Source organism: Lampetra fluviatilis, chromosome 62, assembly GCF_964198595.1.
Source record: "Lampetra fluviatilis chromosome 62, kcLamFluv1.1, whole genome shotgun sequence".
In the NCBI taxonomy this organism is placed as follows: Eukaryota; Metazoa; Chordata; class Hyperoartia; order Petromyzontiformes; family Petromyzontidae; genus Lampetra; species Lampetra fluviatilis.
Window position 1 is genome coordinate 5,207,647 of NC_136336.1, and position 16,962 is coordinate 5,224,608.

Sequence of the window (16,962 nt, forward strand, 5' to 3'; positions counted from 1 at the left end):
GTTGCTGCCGCTACCGCTGCTACTCCTGCAGCAGCTACGACCGCTGCTACCGCTGCAATCTGCCAGCGCGGAAGGCCGTCGATCGCAACCCCCCCCCCCGCCCCGCTGCTCCCGGCCCTCTCGGCGCGTCTCACCGCTCAGCACCGCCGTGCTGCTGCCGGCGGCGACGTCCACGTCGGCGCGGTCCCCGCCGTGGCCGCGGCAGCGCACCAGGAACTTGGCGGGCGTCGTCAGCGTCCCCGGGGGCGACCAGCTGAGTCGGAAGCCGTCCTCGCGCACGTGCGAGAAGCGCAGGCTCGTGGGGGGCGGCACGGCTGCGTCGTGGAGGAGGAGGAAGGAGGAGGAAGGAGGAGGAGGAGGAAGAAGGAGGAGGAGGGGGCGAATTTTTAAACCGGCGGCCGCGACGCGACGGCGATTTTATTCCGACGACGATCGTCGCTCCGACGGGTCGTCGCCAGAGGTCGCAAACGGGTTTTGATTACTTACCCGTACCCGGCCGCACCAGGGTCGCAAATGGGTAACCGTACCCGTACCTGGCCGTACCCGTACCCTACCCGTACCCGGCCGGGTACGGGTAGGGTACGGATATCGGGTACCTGATTGCGACCTCTGGGATGAAGCCATGTTGCAGGCGCGGGTGGGTTGATTCTAGAAACTTGAATTGTGAGAAGAGACAAGACGTTGGGAAATCAGTGACAAACAGTTACTCACCAGTGACTCATGGTCTACCCGTACCCGGCCGCACCAGGGTCACAAACGGGTACCCGTACCCAGCCGGGTACGGGTAGCCGGGTATCGGGTAGGGTACGGGTATCGGGTACCCGGTTGCGACCTCTGGTCGTCACGGTCGAGCCGCGAAACCGCTCACGCCGGGTGGCGGAGGGTTTAAAAAAAAAACTGCCCGAGCCGAAATAAACGAATGACGAGCCGCGCCCGGGCGCGAAGTCTTTCGAAAAAACCGCGACGCCGACCGGCACGACCGCGAGAGAGACGCCTCACCCGTGCTGTGCCACTGCGCGGCCGGCAGGCTCTGGCCCTGCTCCGTGACCGTGGCCAGGGAGAAGTGGTAGTCGATGCCGGGCTCCAGGCCGTTCACCGTGTACCACTCCGCGTCGGGCCCCAGCTGCAGACTCAGCAGGGGCTCTCCTCCTGCCGCTCCTCCATGCTGCGGGCGGCGACCGGAAGCGACGGGGCGTCCGGCGCTGTCCACGTGTGGCGAGCCGTGGTCCGAGCTGGAGCTGGGGGCGGCCACTGTGAGGCGGTAACCCGCCACGTTGGGCAGGTTGGGGTGCTGCCACTGCATCGTGACGCTGGTGTCGGACTCCTCCGAGAAGCGCAGCCCCTTGGGCGGCGGGATTTCTGAGGAATCGAAGCGGGAATGTTTCGCGCGCGGCCCTTTTCAAGGAACGGAGCAAGGTGGGACTTTTCCACGAATCTTGTTGCCGTCCGCCCGATGAAGCCGGTTGCAATTACGGGCGAAAGGTCGTGCTCGCATTGTAAATGTTGTGGCTTGGCTCGCCGACACACAACCGGTTGTGCTGTACTAGTACACTATACACTACACAATACACTACACTATACACTACACTATACACTACACTACTATACACTACACTACACAATACACTACACTATACACTACACTATACACTACACTACACTATACACTACACTATACACTACACTATACACTTCACAATACACTACACTATACACTACACTACTATACACTACACAATACACTACACAATACACTACACTACTATACACTACACAATACACTACACAGTACTATACACTACTATACACTACACAACTATACACTACACTATACACTACACTACACACAAGTGCTGTACTAGTGACGAATTGGCCACGTTCTGTTTACGTGACAACCCCTTACTAGTTGGCTGTGTCGGGTGGTGGCGGGTTTAACGACACATTTATATATCTATGCCATCTAACTAAAAAAAAACCTGCGTTACAGAATCAGAATGTTCGTCGGCACGCCTACCGACTGCTGTTCATGCCGTTCGGAATCTTCATTTATTTAGACTGGACGAGGGTGGGGTGGGGGCACACGGGGTAAGAACGCTACAGCAACAAACAATACGACAACACGAGAGGAGTGCAAAGTAAATGGTAAACAAATCGCCGAAACACGTACAAAAACAACTCGAATCATCCCAGCAGGCAAAGCACACTGAGGTATTGACATGCGGGAACAGAGATGAGAGCAACGGGGTTCCACAACGCGACAGGACGACGTTCGCCGTACGTCCCAGGCTTGTTGAAGCCTCTCGGCACAAAGACAAAGATCCCCCGCATAGCCTCAACACAGGCTGTTGGGGCAAGTGCTGTTCGCGAGCACCTATGAAGGCCGGTATGGCACGGCACACGAGGGGGTGGGTGGCCAACACCACGCCCGGCCGCCTTTGTCTCCCGAGTGGCGATATTTACACATCGCACCAGGTACTCATTTGAGGCTGAGTGGACCTAGGGGCGGAGGCCCTGGACCCGTTCAGATAATCGTCACCGGTGTCGGCCGTGAGTGGGAATCGAACTCCGGCTGCCAGGTTTGTAGTGCTGCGCGCTAGCCCCTACCGTCACGGCACACACACACACATACACACATGCACACAGACACACACATACACACACGCATGCACACAGACACACACAGACACACACACATACACACACATACACACATGCACACAGACACGCGCACACACATACACACACGCATGCACACAGACACACACAGACACACACACATACACACATGCACACAGACACGCGCACACAATACACACACGCATGCACACAGACACACACAGACACACACACATACACACACACACACGCATGCACACACGCATGCACACAGACACATACACGCATGCACACATGCACACATGCACACAGACACGCGCACACACATACACACACGCATGCACACAGACAAAGACAAAGACAAAGATCCCCTGTATAGCCTTAACAGACTGTAGGGGCAAGTGCTGTTAGCGAGCACCTATGAAGGCCGGAACGGTACACGAGGGGGTGGGTGGCCAGCACCACGCCCGACCGCCTTTGTCTCCCTAGTGGATGTTCACACACCGCACCAGGTACTCATTTGAGGCTGAGTCGACCTAGGGGAGGCCCGGGACCGGTTCAGATAATCGTCACTGGTGTTGGCCGTGAGCGGGAATCGAACTCGTGTCGCCGGGTTCATAGCGCAGCGCGCTAACCGCTACACAGACACACACAGACACACACACACATACACGCATGCACACAGACACACACACGCATGCACACAGACACACACAGACACACACACATACACGCATACACACATGCACACAGACACGCGCACACACATACACACACGCATGCACACAGACACACACAGACACACACACACATACACGCATGCACACAGACACGCGCACACACATACACACACGCATGCACACAGACACACACAGACACACACACACACATACACACATACACACATGCACACAGACACGCGCACACACATACACACACGCGTGCACACAGACACACACAGACACACACACACACACATACACGCGCACACACATACACACACGCATGCACACAGACACACACAGACACACACACATACACGCATGCACACAGACACGCGCATGCACACGCACAGGCATGCACACGCACAGGCATGCACGCGCACACACACATACACACACATAAAGATCCCCCGTATAGCCTTAACAGACTGTAGGGGCAAGTGCTGTTAGCGAGCACCTATGAAGGCCGGAACGGTACACGAAGGGGTGGGTGGCCAGCACCACGCCCGACCGCCTTTGTCTCCCTAGTGGCGATGTTTACAAACCGCCCCGGGTACTCATTTGAGGCTGAGTCGACCTAGGGGAGGCCTAGGACCGGTTCAGATACTCGTCACTGGTGTTGGTCGTGAGCGGGAATCGAACCCGGGTCGCCGGGTTCATAGCGCAGCGCGCTAACCGCTACACTACTGCTCCCCATGCACACACACATACACACACATACACACACGCACACACACGCGCACACATACACACGCACACACACACACATACACACACACGCACACACAAACATACATACACACACACGGTGTGTCTGAATTGGCACCGTTGCTCGAACGCACCTCCCCCCCCCCCACAATCAGCACCACAATCAGCACCATCATCAGCACCATTATCACCATCACCCCCATCATCTAGATTTGAAGTTTTCGTGACTACAGGGATCCATACTCTTTGGTTCTTTCGGGGGTCCATGGGGGTCCATGGTAGTCCATACTCTTTCAGCAAAGAGTATGGTCCCCCATCATCACCATCATCACCATCATCACCATCATCCCCCACATCCACACCCTCCACCGCCTGGCTCCACGTACCCGGCACGACGACGGCGGAAGTAGGCAGGCTCTCGGCGTCCATGCCCACGGCATAGACGCTCACGTTGTACTGCACTCCGGGCAGCAGGTGCTCGAACACGGTGTAGTTGTGTTGCGGCGACACCACCTCCTCCAGCACCTGCCGCGAGCCGCCGTGGCCGTCGGCCACGCAGGTCACGCGGTAAGCCGTGATGGCTGTGGAGAGAACGAGACACGGGGCCAGCAACGGGGTGTCGTGAGTAGCACGTAAGTAGCACAGTATGACTTTGAGAACCCCCCCCCCACCACCTACAAATTCCACAAGTAGTGACTAATCCCATATCTGGATTTTCCATAAACATGCCAAATTCCTCTGTTGATATGTCTGACTTTTTGTGACGCCATGTGACGACGGGGGGGGGGGGGGTCAAAAATCGTCAAAAATCGCGTGACGTCATTTATGGACGGCCCCTTAACTTTCTGAGCCGCGTGACCGCTACTGGGCAAGCGTGCAAAAGAGCTTAATAGCTCATCGGATTCCTCCAGTATAAATAAATAGTCTTGTTTCATTTTATGTCACCGCTCGCTAGGCGGGCAAGAGGATAACTGCGAAATGTTTTTTCTCTCTTCCCGTTCTTCTCTCGACGAGTCCGTATTTTTTAAAAATGTAAATTACTTAGCGCCAATCTGTTGCGAATTAACTCTCAAAACCATTTAGAACTCCGTTTTTAAAGGGGAGAGGGGGGGGGGTGCAAGGGCGGCTGCCTCGTGGCAACACAAAAAAAAAACATAAATCTTAATTTGTAGCTTTCGTGACTGCAGGAATTACTCTTTGGTTCTTTCGGTAAAGTCACGTATAAAGATAAAATAATAAATTAAATAATAGCATACTACGACGTTTCGATTGCAACACAAGCAATCATCATCAGGTATAAAAGAAATAGCAACAAAAATCTAACCAGAAAACTATAGACAGACACACAAGCAGACAGATATCACAAAGATACATAAAGCGATGTGTGTTCTCTCTCTATGTATCTTTGTGATATCTGCCTGCTTATATGTCTGTCTATAGTTTTCTGGTTAGATTTTTGTTGCTATTTCTTTTATACCTGATGATGATTGCTTGTGTTGCAATCGAAACGTCGTAGTATGCTATTATTTAATTTATTATTTTATCTTTATACGTGACTTTACCGGAAGAACCAAAGAGAAAAAAAAGCATCGTTCATGGTTAGGCGGAGCGCTCCAAACGTTTAAACTAATCGGCCGTTCGTGCGTGCGCGCGGATCCCACGTGGGTCGCGACGATTATTTTTGTTCCTGGCCTCTGGCATCGCTGGGCGCGTCTCCGAGTTGGATATTTATTTATTTACGACAATCATTATTTTTGTTTTTTTTCAACATCAACAACAACAACATTGTTGATGACGAGTTCGAGGAGAGTACGGCACCAGGAAAACGGCAGCGATCAACATTGCAGATCCTGCTGATCATGCTGCTGCTTCTCTTTCATCTGCTATTGCTGCTGTTGCTACTGCTGCTCCTGCTGCTGCTATTGCAGCTGCTACTGCTGCTGATACTGCTGCTACTGCTGCTGATACGTCTTCTGCCACTGCTGCTGCTGTTGCTACTGCTGCTGCTGCTATTGCAGCTGCTACCAGTGTTCCTGTTGCTGCTGCTCCTTCGTCTGCTATTGCTGCTGTTGCTGCTGCTGATACGTCTTCTGCTATTGCTGCTGTTGCTACTGCTGCTCCTGCTGCTGCTACTGCTGCTGATACTGCTGATACTGCTGCTGATACGTCTTCTGCTATTGCTGCTACTGCTGTTACTACTGCTATTGCTGCTGCTACTGTAGCTGCTGCAGTTGGAATAGCTGCTGCTTCTGCTTTTGCTGCTGCTACTGCTGCTACTGTTGCTATTGCTCCTACTACTCCAATTGCTACTGCTACTACTGCAGCTGATACCGCTGCGGCTGCTGATACCGCTGCTGCTGCTGCTGTCAGCGAGCAGGGCACGCGAACTTCTGCGAGCTGGGGTGATGTGTCCGGGTCATGTTTTGGTATCGCGTCCCTCGTGCGTCAGAGGAAGAGGCCGTTTACGTTGGAAGCGTAGTGCGAGCATGTCGTGCACACAGCGGCGGCTGGCGGGGGAGGGATAGGAGAGGGAAGGGCATTCCGGGGAGACGTGGGGTTTTTTGTTACGCCGAATTTCTTTCGCACCGTTACGAAGCCAAACGCGATGGTCGGACATGCGGGGGGTGGAGGGCGGGGTAAGGACAACAAACTGAACACACGGAAAAGCACTTTCAGGGAAAGTTTTCCATCTAGATGTATGGAGGCGTAGCTCCAGCGGCTGCCTAATATCCGAAGGAGAGCGTTCCAGACGGCCGCGGAAGCGCATCTGAAAGCAGTAGTAACAGCTGCAGCAGCAGCAATAGCAGAAGAAGTAGCAGCAGTAGTAGCAGCAGTAGTAGCAGCTGCAGCAGCAGCGATAGCAGAAGAAGTAGCAGCAGCAGTAGCAGCAGCTGCAGCAGCAGTAGCAGCAATAGCAGAAGAAGTAGCAGCAGTAGTAGCAGCAGTAGTAGCAGCAGCTGCAGCAGCAGCGATAGCAGAAGAAGTAGCAGCAGCAGTAGCAGCAGCTGCAGCAGCAGCTGCAGCAGCAGTAGCAGCAATAGCAGAAGAAGTAGCAGCAGTAGTAGCAGCAGTAGTAGCAGCTGCAGCAGCAGCGATAGCAGAAGAAGTAGCAGCAGCAGTAGCAGCAGCCGCAGCAGCAGTAGCAGCAATAGCAGAAGAAGTAGCAGCAGCAGTAGCAGCAGCTGCAGCAGCAGTACCAGCAATAGCAGAAGAAGTAGCAGCAGTAGCAGCGGCAGTAGTAGCAGCAGCAGTAGCAGCAATAACAGAAGAAGTAGCAGCAGCAGTAGCAGCAGCTTCAGCAGCAACAATAGCAGACGAAGTAGCAGCAGCAGTAGCAGCAGCTGCAGCAGCAGTAGCAGCAATAGCAGAAGAAGTAGCAGCAGTAGCAGTGGCAGTAGTAGCCGCAGTAGGAGCAGCAATAGCAGAAGAAGTAGCAGCAGCAGTAGCAGCAGCTGCAGCAGCAGTAGCAGCAATAGCAGAAGAAGTAGCAGCAGCAGTAGCAGCAGTAGTAGCAGCTGCAGCAGCAGCAATAGCAGAAGAAGTAGCAGCAGCAGTAGCAGCAGCTGCAGCAGCAGTAGCAGCAATAGCAGAAGAAGTAGCAGCAGTAGTAGCAGCAGTAGTAGCAGCAGCTGCAGCAGCAGCGATAGCAGAAGAAGTAGCAGTAGCAGGAGCTTGTGCGTGTACGAGCGTGTGCGCGTGCGTGTATGCATGCGCGTGCGTGCACGTGCGTGTATGCGTGCGCGTGCGTGCACGTGCGTGTATGCATGCGCGTGCGTGCACGTGCGGTGCGCGTGCGTGCGTCGCCGTCACTCACCCTGCACCTCACTGCTCTCCCAGGAGACCTGCAGCTCCCCGGGATTTCCATTGGTCTCCACTTTGATCTCAGTGGGGGGAGGCAAGGCTGGGGGGGGGCGAAGGAGAACGGATCAGCGCCAACGACCCACACGGTAGGGGGGGGGGCTCGCTCTCGATCGCCTTGGCGAGGGGGCTTGGGCCCCCCCCCCCCCAGCAGCCTCTCACCGTGTGCGATGTCACGCCGCGACATCGAAAACCGGTGCCACACGGTGCGTGAAGCTGCGAGCGCGCAAAACGAGACTTGACGCGTTCGTCAATAACATTGTTTTTCCGTGTGTGTGTTGGACTTCTTTCGCGCCGTACGTAGCCAACCGTGGCTATTCGGAGGTGCGGGGAGGGGGGAAGGACAAACTAAACACGCAAAAAGATTGAAAGAAATTCGTTTTCAATCTGGTTGATGATTTAAACGTGCATAACTCCAGTGGCTTCCTAATATCGTAAGGAAGATAGCGGGTGGGTGGGTGGGTGAGTGGGTGAGTGAGTGAGCTAATGAGTGAGTGATGGAGTGAGAGTGTGAGTGGGCGAATGAGTGAGTGATTGAGTGCATAAGTGAGAGAGTGAGTGGGTGAGTGAGTGAGTCAATGAGTGAGTGATTGAGTGGATGGGTGGGTGAGTGGGCCAATGAGTGATTGAGTGCATGAGTGAGAGAGTGGGTGTGTGAGTGAGTGTGTGGGTCAATGAGTGAGTGGGTGGGTCAATAAATAAATGAGTGATTGGGTGGATCAATGAGTGAGTGGTTGAGTGAGTGGGTGGATCAATGAGTGAGTGGGTGGGTCAATGAGTGAGTGGGTGAGTGGGTGGGTCAATGAATGAGTGGGTGAGTGAGTGGGTAGATCAATGAGTGAGTGGGTGGGTGAGTGGGTAGCACAATGAGTGAGTGGGTGAGTGAGTGGGTGGATCAATGAGTGAGTGGGTGAGTGAGTGGGTGGATCAATGAGTGAGTGGGTGAGTGAGTGGGTGAGTCAATGAGTGAGTGGGTGAGTGAGTGGGTGGGTCAATGAGTGAGTGGGTGAGTGAGTGGGTGGGTCAATGAGTGAGTGGGTGAGTGAGTGGGTGGGTCAATGAGTGAGTGGGTGGGCCAATGAGTGAGTGGGTGGGTCAATGAGTGAGTGGGTGAGTGAGTGGGTGGGTCAATGAGTGAGTGGGTGAGTGAGTGGGTCAATGAGTGAGTGTGTGAGTGAGTGGGTGGGTCAATGAGTGAGTGGGTGAGTGAGTGGGTGGGTCAATGAGTGAGTGGGTGGGCCAATGAGTGAGTGGGTGGGTCAATGAGTGAGTGGGTGAGTGAGTGGCACAATAAGTGAGTGGATGAATGAGTGGGTGGGTCAATAAGTCAGCGGGTGAGTAAGTGAGTGGGGTGAGTGAACAGTAACCGTGGTGGCGACGCCGGCCAGGGAGCGTTGGACGCGCGATCTCACCGGTCGTGACGTGGCGCTGGATCGGCTGCCCGCGCGGCTGCCCGTCGACAAGCACGCGGATGGTGACCGTGTAGTCCACGCCGGGTGTGAGGTCCTCGATGAGCAGGCGGCCGGAGTCAGACTCGAACTCCCGAGCGTCGCCACCTCCCTCTACGGGAGCCACTCTCACCTGCGCGAGCAAACGCCGTGGTCGTCATTATCCACACCCCTAGCTGCCAGCGCTATTCAGTGGGCTAAAATAAAAAGTTTCGCTCCGGATGATCGCTGCAAAGTGTGACCTGTGTTTTGATTTAGTGCGCTGATCTTAAAGGAGCATTGGAAAATTATGATACTCCGACTGATGCTCCCTCCTGCTGTTGTGGAGTGACTCATGCAGCCAGCTATGGCTGCTGGGTTTTGGTAGTAGATGTTGTTTATGTCGTTTATTGTGAAAATTCCGTCACAGTTCCTATGGTCACTGTTTCATTGCTTTCATGGCTTTATTTTGGTGATTTCGACACGTTTTTTGGTTTGGCCATGTTTGTTTGTTGTAGTGTAGGGGTGTTACGGAGGAGCTGTATGTGTAGGGGTGTTAGAGAGAGAGCCGTTATGCATGGCAGCTTATGGGAAACAAACACAGTGGGCGGGGCTACGTGAGTGCACGGGGGGGGTGCTCTCAACGACGTCCTCACCAGGCAGCCCGGGGCCCCACCCCTCAGCGGGGGTGGAGTATAAAGGGGGATGTGTCAGAGGGCTCGGGGCAGAATGTTAAAGCTAAACCAGTGAAGACCGAAGATCGTCCAGCTAGAGCCCTGGACTCCCCTGGGACGCCGCCCTTGTCAGGGCCGCGCAGGACCGAGCCAGCGGCGTGGTCCCGAGAACCAGAGCTAGTGCTCTGGGACTCCGGGTACCGTAGCCCGACTGACCAGTGTCGGACTAGACAGCCTCCCCTAGCCCAGTATTTGGAGGATTAGGAGGCAGGCTAGGGGTAGCTAGCCGTGTGTTCCCAGCTATCCGGGTGAGGGGGCCGATACCCCCTCCAGTACTGTATGTCCCCAGTGACTGTTGTGAAATAAATACGTGTGCCTCTACTCGGGTGTCCACGCGTCCTCAACGGTACTACAGTAGTACGGAGTAAGACTGATGGCCTTAATCTAAGTTGTCTTGTGGTTGTTGTTGTTGTTTGACTTGCATCCCACTGGGATTTTTGCACACAGCGTTGATGACGACGACGATGACAACGTTGATGACGACGTTGATGACGACGACGATGACGACGTTGATGATGACGACGTTGATGACGACAACGCACCTTGATGGAGAGCCGGGGCACGCTGTTCCACGACACCACGATGGTGGACTCGGTCACCTCGATCACAAACTCCGACATCTCTCTCACCGACTCTAAGAGGACAAGAAATTTTAATCGGCGGTCAACACGCCTCTTCTCCCTCCTCCCCCCTCCACCCCTCCCCTCCCCCCACACTCCACTCCCTCCTCCTCCACATATCTGCGTTGATATGGTGGAGGAGTGGGGGGGAAGTGGGGCTGGGTGGCAAGACCCCGTATCCGATTATCCGCGGGGCTATCCACGATTTCTCACTTCTCTCGCCCAAGTAGAAAATATATTTCGATGTAAAGCTTTCGTGACTGCAGACCTGCTCTCCACCTGAGGACGGCTGCTTGCGTTGTGGCCGAAACGTCGTGAGAATTATTTTATTATGTTTTATTCTTATTATTTTATTATTTCCATTCTACGTGACTTTACCGAAAGAACCAAGAAGTAGAAAATTATCGCGGACAATAGGAAGATTTTTCCACACGGCTCCTCGTATCCGCGAAAAAAATTGCGAGGATTAAAAAGCAATGTTGCTTTGCATTATGGGTCAGTGGCACGTGACATTTGAGCTAATACGGACTGGACTCATGGACATGCACTCACCAGGATGGTGAAGTATGGTCAACCCCCCCATTGGTGTCTGACTATTCAGAATCCAGCAGCATTTATTTCGCAACTCTAAGTCCGCTGACGAGACCCGGCATATTGAAATCGGAGCAGAGTGTGCCCACTTAAATGCTGCTTGATCATACTGATCTGGAGAAATACCGATCCTGTTATATAAATACTATTTTAACGAAACGATTATTATTTACGCGTGTCGACCCGAACTGAGTTCTGCCCACGTTCCCTTTTCAGTTCTAGATTTGAAGCTTTCGTGACTGCAAGGATTCATACTCTTAGGTTTTTTTCGGTAAAGTCACGTAGGTAAAAAATGTAAATTAATCAAAGTAAAATAAAAGTAAAATAAAAATCACGACGTTTCGGAGGCAACACAAGCTTCTGTCTTCAGGTGGAACCGTCACAGCCACGATATCTGTATCAAGTGAGAGAAATTACAAGAACACAGTATTTGTATATATACTGGTTGAGGGTGGGAGGAGCCAAGGTAGGCCCTGAATATTAGTTTTGTGAGGTTCGGTGCGGCTGAAGCTCGCTGCTAGGAATAAGCCTTTGTTGTGTAAACTGGGTGCGGCTGATGTAAAGGTGCGTGTAAAAGAGACTGAGCCTTTTCAGCTCGAGGCAAAATACTTTCACTTAACTTTTTTAAATATAATAAATAAATGCTACATGGTTGCGGTCTAGATCACAGAGGGCCGGCTCGCCACGTGGCAACGTTTAAATCCGGCGGCCGCCAGCGAACAGACGCTTGTTTTTGACAGCCCAGAATGCCGCAATGCTCCACGAAATGTGGCCCCATTCTTTAGTTGTTGTTGTTGTGGTGCGTGCGTTGGAATCCAGAGGTCGCAAACGGGTTTTGATTCCTTACCCGTACCCGTACCCGGCCGCACCAGGGTCGCAAATGGGTACCCGTACTCGGCCAGGTACGGGTTCCCGTTCCCTACCCGTACCCTACCCGAAATGAGTGACAAACCGTTACTCACCAGTGACTCACGGCCTACCCGTACCCGTACCCGGCCACACCAGGGTCGCAAACGGCTACCCGTACCCGGCTGGGTACGGGTAGCCGGGTATCGGGTAGGGTACGGGTATCGGGTACCCGGTTGCAACCTCTGGTTGGAACGCAGGCAAACTTTTGCCCTAAAAAGGACCACCCCCCCCCCAACCCTGACAATCGTAGCCGCAGTGTGTGCGGGGTTAATCCTGAAAAGCGGAACGTGGGGAGTTGGTGAAAACAACCAACCTTTTCATTCACGTCTTTCCTTTTTCAATTTATCCAAGGAAACCTGAGAGTGAAGTTTAAATTGGCGTTGATTCGACCTCCGGCTACGACAGCATGAATGTATCACTAATCACCCATTGGAACGCACGTGGAAGAATTGCGCACTAAGGGCGGCAAGCACTACTGACACGAGGCTGCGCCATCGTCTCTACGACAACGGCGGCACGGGCTTTTGTTTATAAATCCTCGTTTAACCACCTGTATTTTTATTTATTTTTTATTATTTTTTATTACTGAAACATTATAGACTGCCAGTATGCTCACTCAGGTTAAGAACCAGGCTATAGTCTACATTATAGACTGCCAGTACACTCACTCAGCTTTATAACCATTGCTACAGTCTACATTATAGATTGTCAGTACACTCACCCAACAATAACCATTTCTACGGTCTACATTAAAGACTACCAGTACACCCACCAAACTTAATACCCAGGCAACAGTCAACATTATAGACTGCCAGTACACTCACTCAGGTTAAGAACCAGGCTACAGTCAACATTATAGACTGCCAGTACACTCACCTAGATTAAGAACCAGGCTACAGTCTAGATTATAGACTGCCAGTACACTCACCGAGGTTAAAAACCAGGCTACAGTCTACATTATGGACTGCCAGTACACTCACCTAGATTAAGAACCAGGCAACAGTCTACATTATAGACTGCCAGTACACTCACTGAGGTTAAGAACTAGGCTACATTCTACATTATAGACTGCCAGTACACTCACCCAACAATAACCATTGCTACAGTCTACATTATAGACTGTCAGTACACTCACCCAACTTAATAACCATTGCTACAGTCTACATTATAGACTGTCAGTACACTCACCCAGAGAAGAGTGGGGAGGGGGGCAGGGGATGGGGGGAAGAGAAGAGTGGGGAGGGGGGGGCAGGGGAGGGGGAGCGGGGGAAGAGAAGAGTGGGGAGGGGGGCAGGGGAGGGGGAGTGGGGGAAGAGAAGAGTGGGGAGGGGGGTAGGGGGAGCGGGGGAAGAGAAGAGTGGGGAGGGGGGGCATGGGAGGGGGAGCGGGGGAAGAGGCTAGTGGGGAGGGGGGCAGGGGAAAAATGTAAAAAAAAAAATTTACGAAATGATGATCGTAAAAATAAATAAAAAGGAGGAGGGGGAGCGGGAAGGGGGGGGGGGTTTGGGGGGGCAGGCAGGTGGAGGGGGTGGGGGCGCGCGGCACATGAACGACGCTCGACTCACGCGTGGAGACGATTCCGCTGACCCCGGGGCTGCGCTCCTGGTCCCCGCGTGCGAGCGCGTACACGGTGACCACGTACTCGCTGCCCGCCCGCAGTCCGTCCACCGTGAAGCTCGCCACGTCGGCGCCCAGCTGCCGCTCCAGGGGCTCGCCGCCGTCCGTGGGCTCGCAGCGCACCAGGTAGCCGGCGATGGGCCCGCGGGGCGCTCGCCACGCCGCCGTCACGCTCGTCTCGCTCACCTCCACGAAGCGGACGTCCCGCGGAGCGTCAAGCTCTGGGGGGGGGGGGCGGGGGGTGGGGGGGATCGAGACGACAGGGCCGTGGGGCAGGGATCGATCGCAGAGGTCGCAAACGGGTTTTGATTCCGTACCCGTACCCGGCCGCACCAGGGTCGCAAACGGGTACCCGTACCCAAATATACAGCAGGCGTCAGGGTCGGGATCGAACTCACGACCTACTGCATACCAGGCGAGGTAGCTAACATCTCCTAGCCACCGTGATGATGATTAGAGAGAGAGAGACACGCAAACTCCAAACATACAGCAGGTGTCAGGGCCGGGATCGAACCCACGACCTCCTGCATACCAGGCGAGGTAGTTAACATCTCCTAGCCACCGTGATGATGATGAGAGAGAGAGAAACGCAAACTCCAAATATACAGCAGCAGGCGTCAGGGTCGGGATCGAACCCTCGTTCTCCTGCATACCAGGCGAGGTAGTTAACATCTCCTAGCCACCGTGATGGTGATGAGAGAGAGAGAAACGCAAACTCCAAATATACAGCAGCAGGCGTCAGGGTCAGGATCGAACCCACGTTCTCCTGCATACCAGGCGAGGTAGTTAACATCTCCTAGCCACCGTGATGATGATGAGAGAGAGAGAAACGCAAACTCCAAATATACAGCAGGCGTCAGGGTCGGGATCGAACCCACGTTCTCCTGCATACCAGGCGAGGTAGTTAACATCTCCTAGCCACCGTGGACAAGGACCCACGATGCTAACGTTCTGTGTCCCTCTGCCAGGTCCTGATGCTGCTGTTGCTGTACAGTAACCAACCCCCGACTCCCCCCAAAGATCTGCCCCCTAACGATATTCCAATGGTAGGTCTTAGGTCTTTTCTTTCAGACCCATGGAGGCCACTCCTATGCCTGTCTCGGTAACTGATGTAAAAAGTAAAAATGTTTTAAAGGTGACCCAGAGGTCAGAGCGTTTGGGCTTGCACCGTCGAGATCCTGGGGTTCGGAACCAGGTTCAGCCGTCTCTGATTAGGGCGGCTTCTCAATTGCAGCCAGGTGATGGTTTCGTTGAGGCGGCGATCCTGGTCAGGGGTGACGGCATTGAGAAACCCGCCACGTAAGATTTGGGTCGGCACTCGACTTGGATGAATTCCGGCTCTGAATATTCAAACTTTGGCGTCGGCTGTCGCCCGCCGATTATGACGCTCGCAACTCGGAGCAGACGTTAAAGTGCCCGCCCCTCTGTCTGGCATGGGAGCGTGAATTATTTTTCTAGACATTGCGTACTGGCAAAAAAAATGTGTCACATTTTTTCATTTGAATTGTCTCTAAATAACGATTATTAATAGGTAACGATGTCATGGGCAAACTTCGCATGGAGGTGATGGCCCGGTCGGTCTCAACCTCACAAAAAAAGACATTTACTTTAAATAAACGACGTCTCCCATTGTGTCAGATATCACGCCGAAAACGGAAGCCAACCTCTGGAAGTGTTTTTGTTTCAATTTGCGAACAAAGCACTCGTGTCTGACAGTGGGCAGCTCTACAGTGGAAAGACCGTCGGCCGCTTGACCCATGCTCGACCCTTGCTCGACCTATGCTCGACCCATGCTCGACCCATGCTCGACCCATGCTCGACGCCCGCTGAACGCCCGTTCGACTCCCGTGCAGCGCAGACAAAACATAAACACAACGCGTGTCACTACGGAGCGTCTCATCGTCACCACGTCTCGAGGGTGTACAGCGAGTGGAAGGGGAAATTTTCCTTATCGTGGCCCAAAGAGCACTTTCAATTTCCTTTTTGGGCGAGGCCACGTGTTAACACGCGGGCCGCCGTCACTTCTGTCAAGAAACACAGTCGTGGGCCATGTGACATTCAATTTATGGGCCGCACGAAATAGAATCCGCGTTTCGTGTCTGTCCCTTGGACCGCTTAAAATACGGTTACTGGAGCCATGTGAATGACGTCACAAGCTGTAGCCCTTCCCACTGGCCATGTGAATGACGTCACAAGCTGTAGCCCTTCCCACTGGCCATATGAATGAAGTCACAAGCCGTACCCCTTCCCACTGGCCATATGAATGAAGTCACAAGCTGTACCCCTACCCACTGGCCATGTGAATGACGTCACAAGCTGTAGCCCTTCCCACTGGCCATATGAATGACGTCACAAGCTGTACCCCCTACCCACTGGCCATATGAATGACGTCACAAGCTGTACCCATTCCCACTGGTCATGTGAATGACGTCACAAGCTGTAGCCCTTCCCACTGGCCATGTGAATGACGTCACAAGCTGTACCCCGTACCCACTGGCCATATGAATGACGTCACAAGCTGTAACCCTACCCACTGGCCATATGGATGACGTCACAAGCTGTACCCCTACCCACTGGCCATATGAATGACGTCACAAGCTGTACCCCTTTCCACTGGCGATATGAAATGAAGTCTCAATTCCCAAGCTGTGTGCATCTTGTGGGCCATATGAAATGAGGTTAAATGACCGTAAGAAATAAAAATAATAATGATACGAAAAAAATTGGGCCGTATGGAATGAAGTTGTGGGTTCTATCCGTCCCTTGGCACACATGGAATGAAGTTTTGGGCTGCATCCATCCCTGTGGGCCATATGAAATGAAGTCGCCAAGGTTCCAAATGTTGGCTCCACCCACACCACATGACTCTGGTCATCCTTGCAGCAGCAGCAGCGGCAGCAGCAGCAGTAGCAGCAGCGGCGGCAGCGGCAGCAGCAGCAGCAGCAGCGGCGCTTTCACGTCCACGGCCATCTGGAACGCTCTTCCTTCTGATGTTACGAAGCGACTTGTGAGCTGTGCACTTTTAAATCACCATCGAGAATGAAAGGCCGACACGGCGCATGAGAGGGTGTGTGGCCAACACCACGCCCGGACGCCTTCGTTGGTGGGCTTCATAGCGCAGTGCAGAGGAACGGAAGACGCAGAGGGGAGGGAGTTGAGG

General features: G+C 53.5%; 1 protein-coding gene across 1 annotated transcript in view; it reads right to left on the reverse strand.

The window, feature by feature from the left end:
- Positions 1-16,962, reverse strand: part of LOC144951397 (fibronectin-like) — a 102,039-nt gene that overhangs the window by 26,266 nt on the left and 58,811 nt on the right. The window contains exons 21-27 of the mRNA XM_078881636.1: positions 13,751-14,023; positions 10,608-10,699; positions 9,317-9,485; positions 7,861-7,947; positions 4,433-4,627; positions 1,000-1,359; positions 135-314 (exon numbers count right to left, since the gene is read on the reverse strand). Of these exons, the coding sequence (XP_078737762.1) occupies positions 135-314; positions 1,000-1,359; positions 4,433-4,627; positions 7,861-7,947; positions 9,317-9,485; positions 10,608-10,699; positions 13,751-14,023 (1,356 nt within the window). The remainder of the gene's footprint in view (positions 1-134; positions 315-999; positions 1,360-4,432; positions 4,628-7,860; positions 7,948-9,316; positions 9,486-10,607; positions 10,700-13,750; positions 14,024-16,962) is intronic.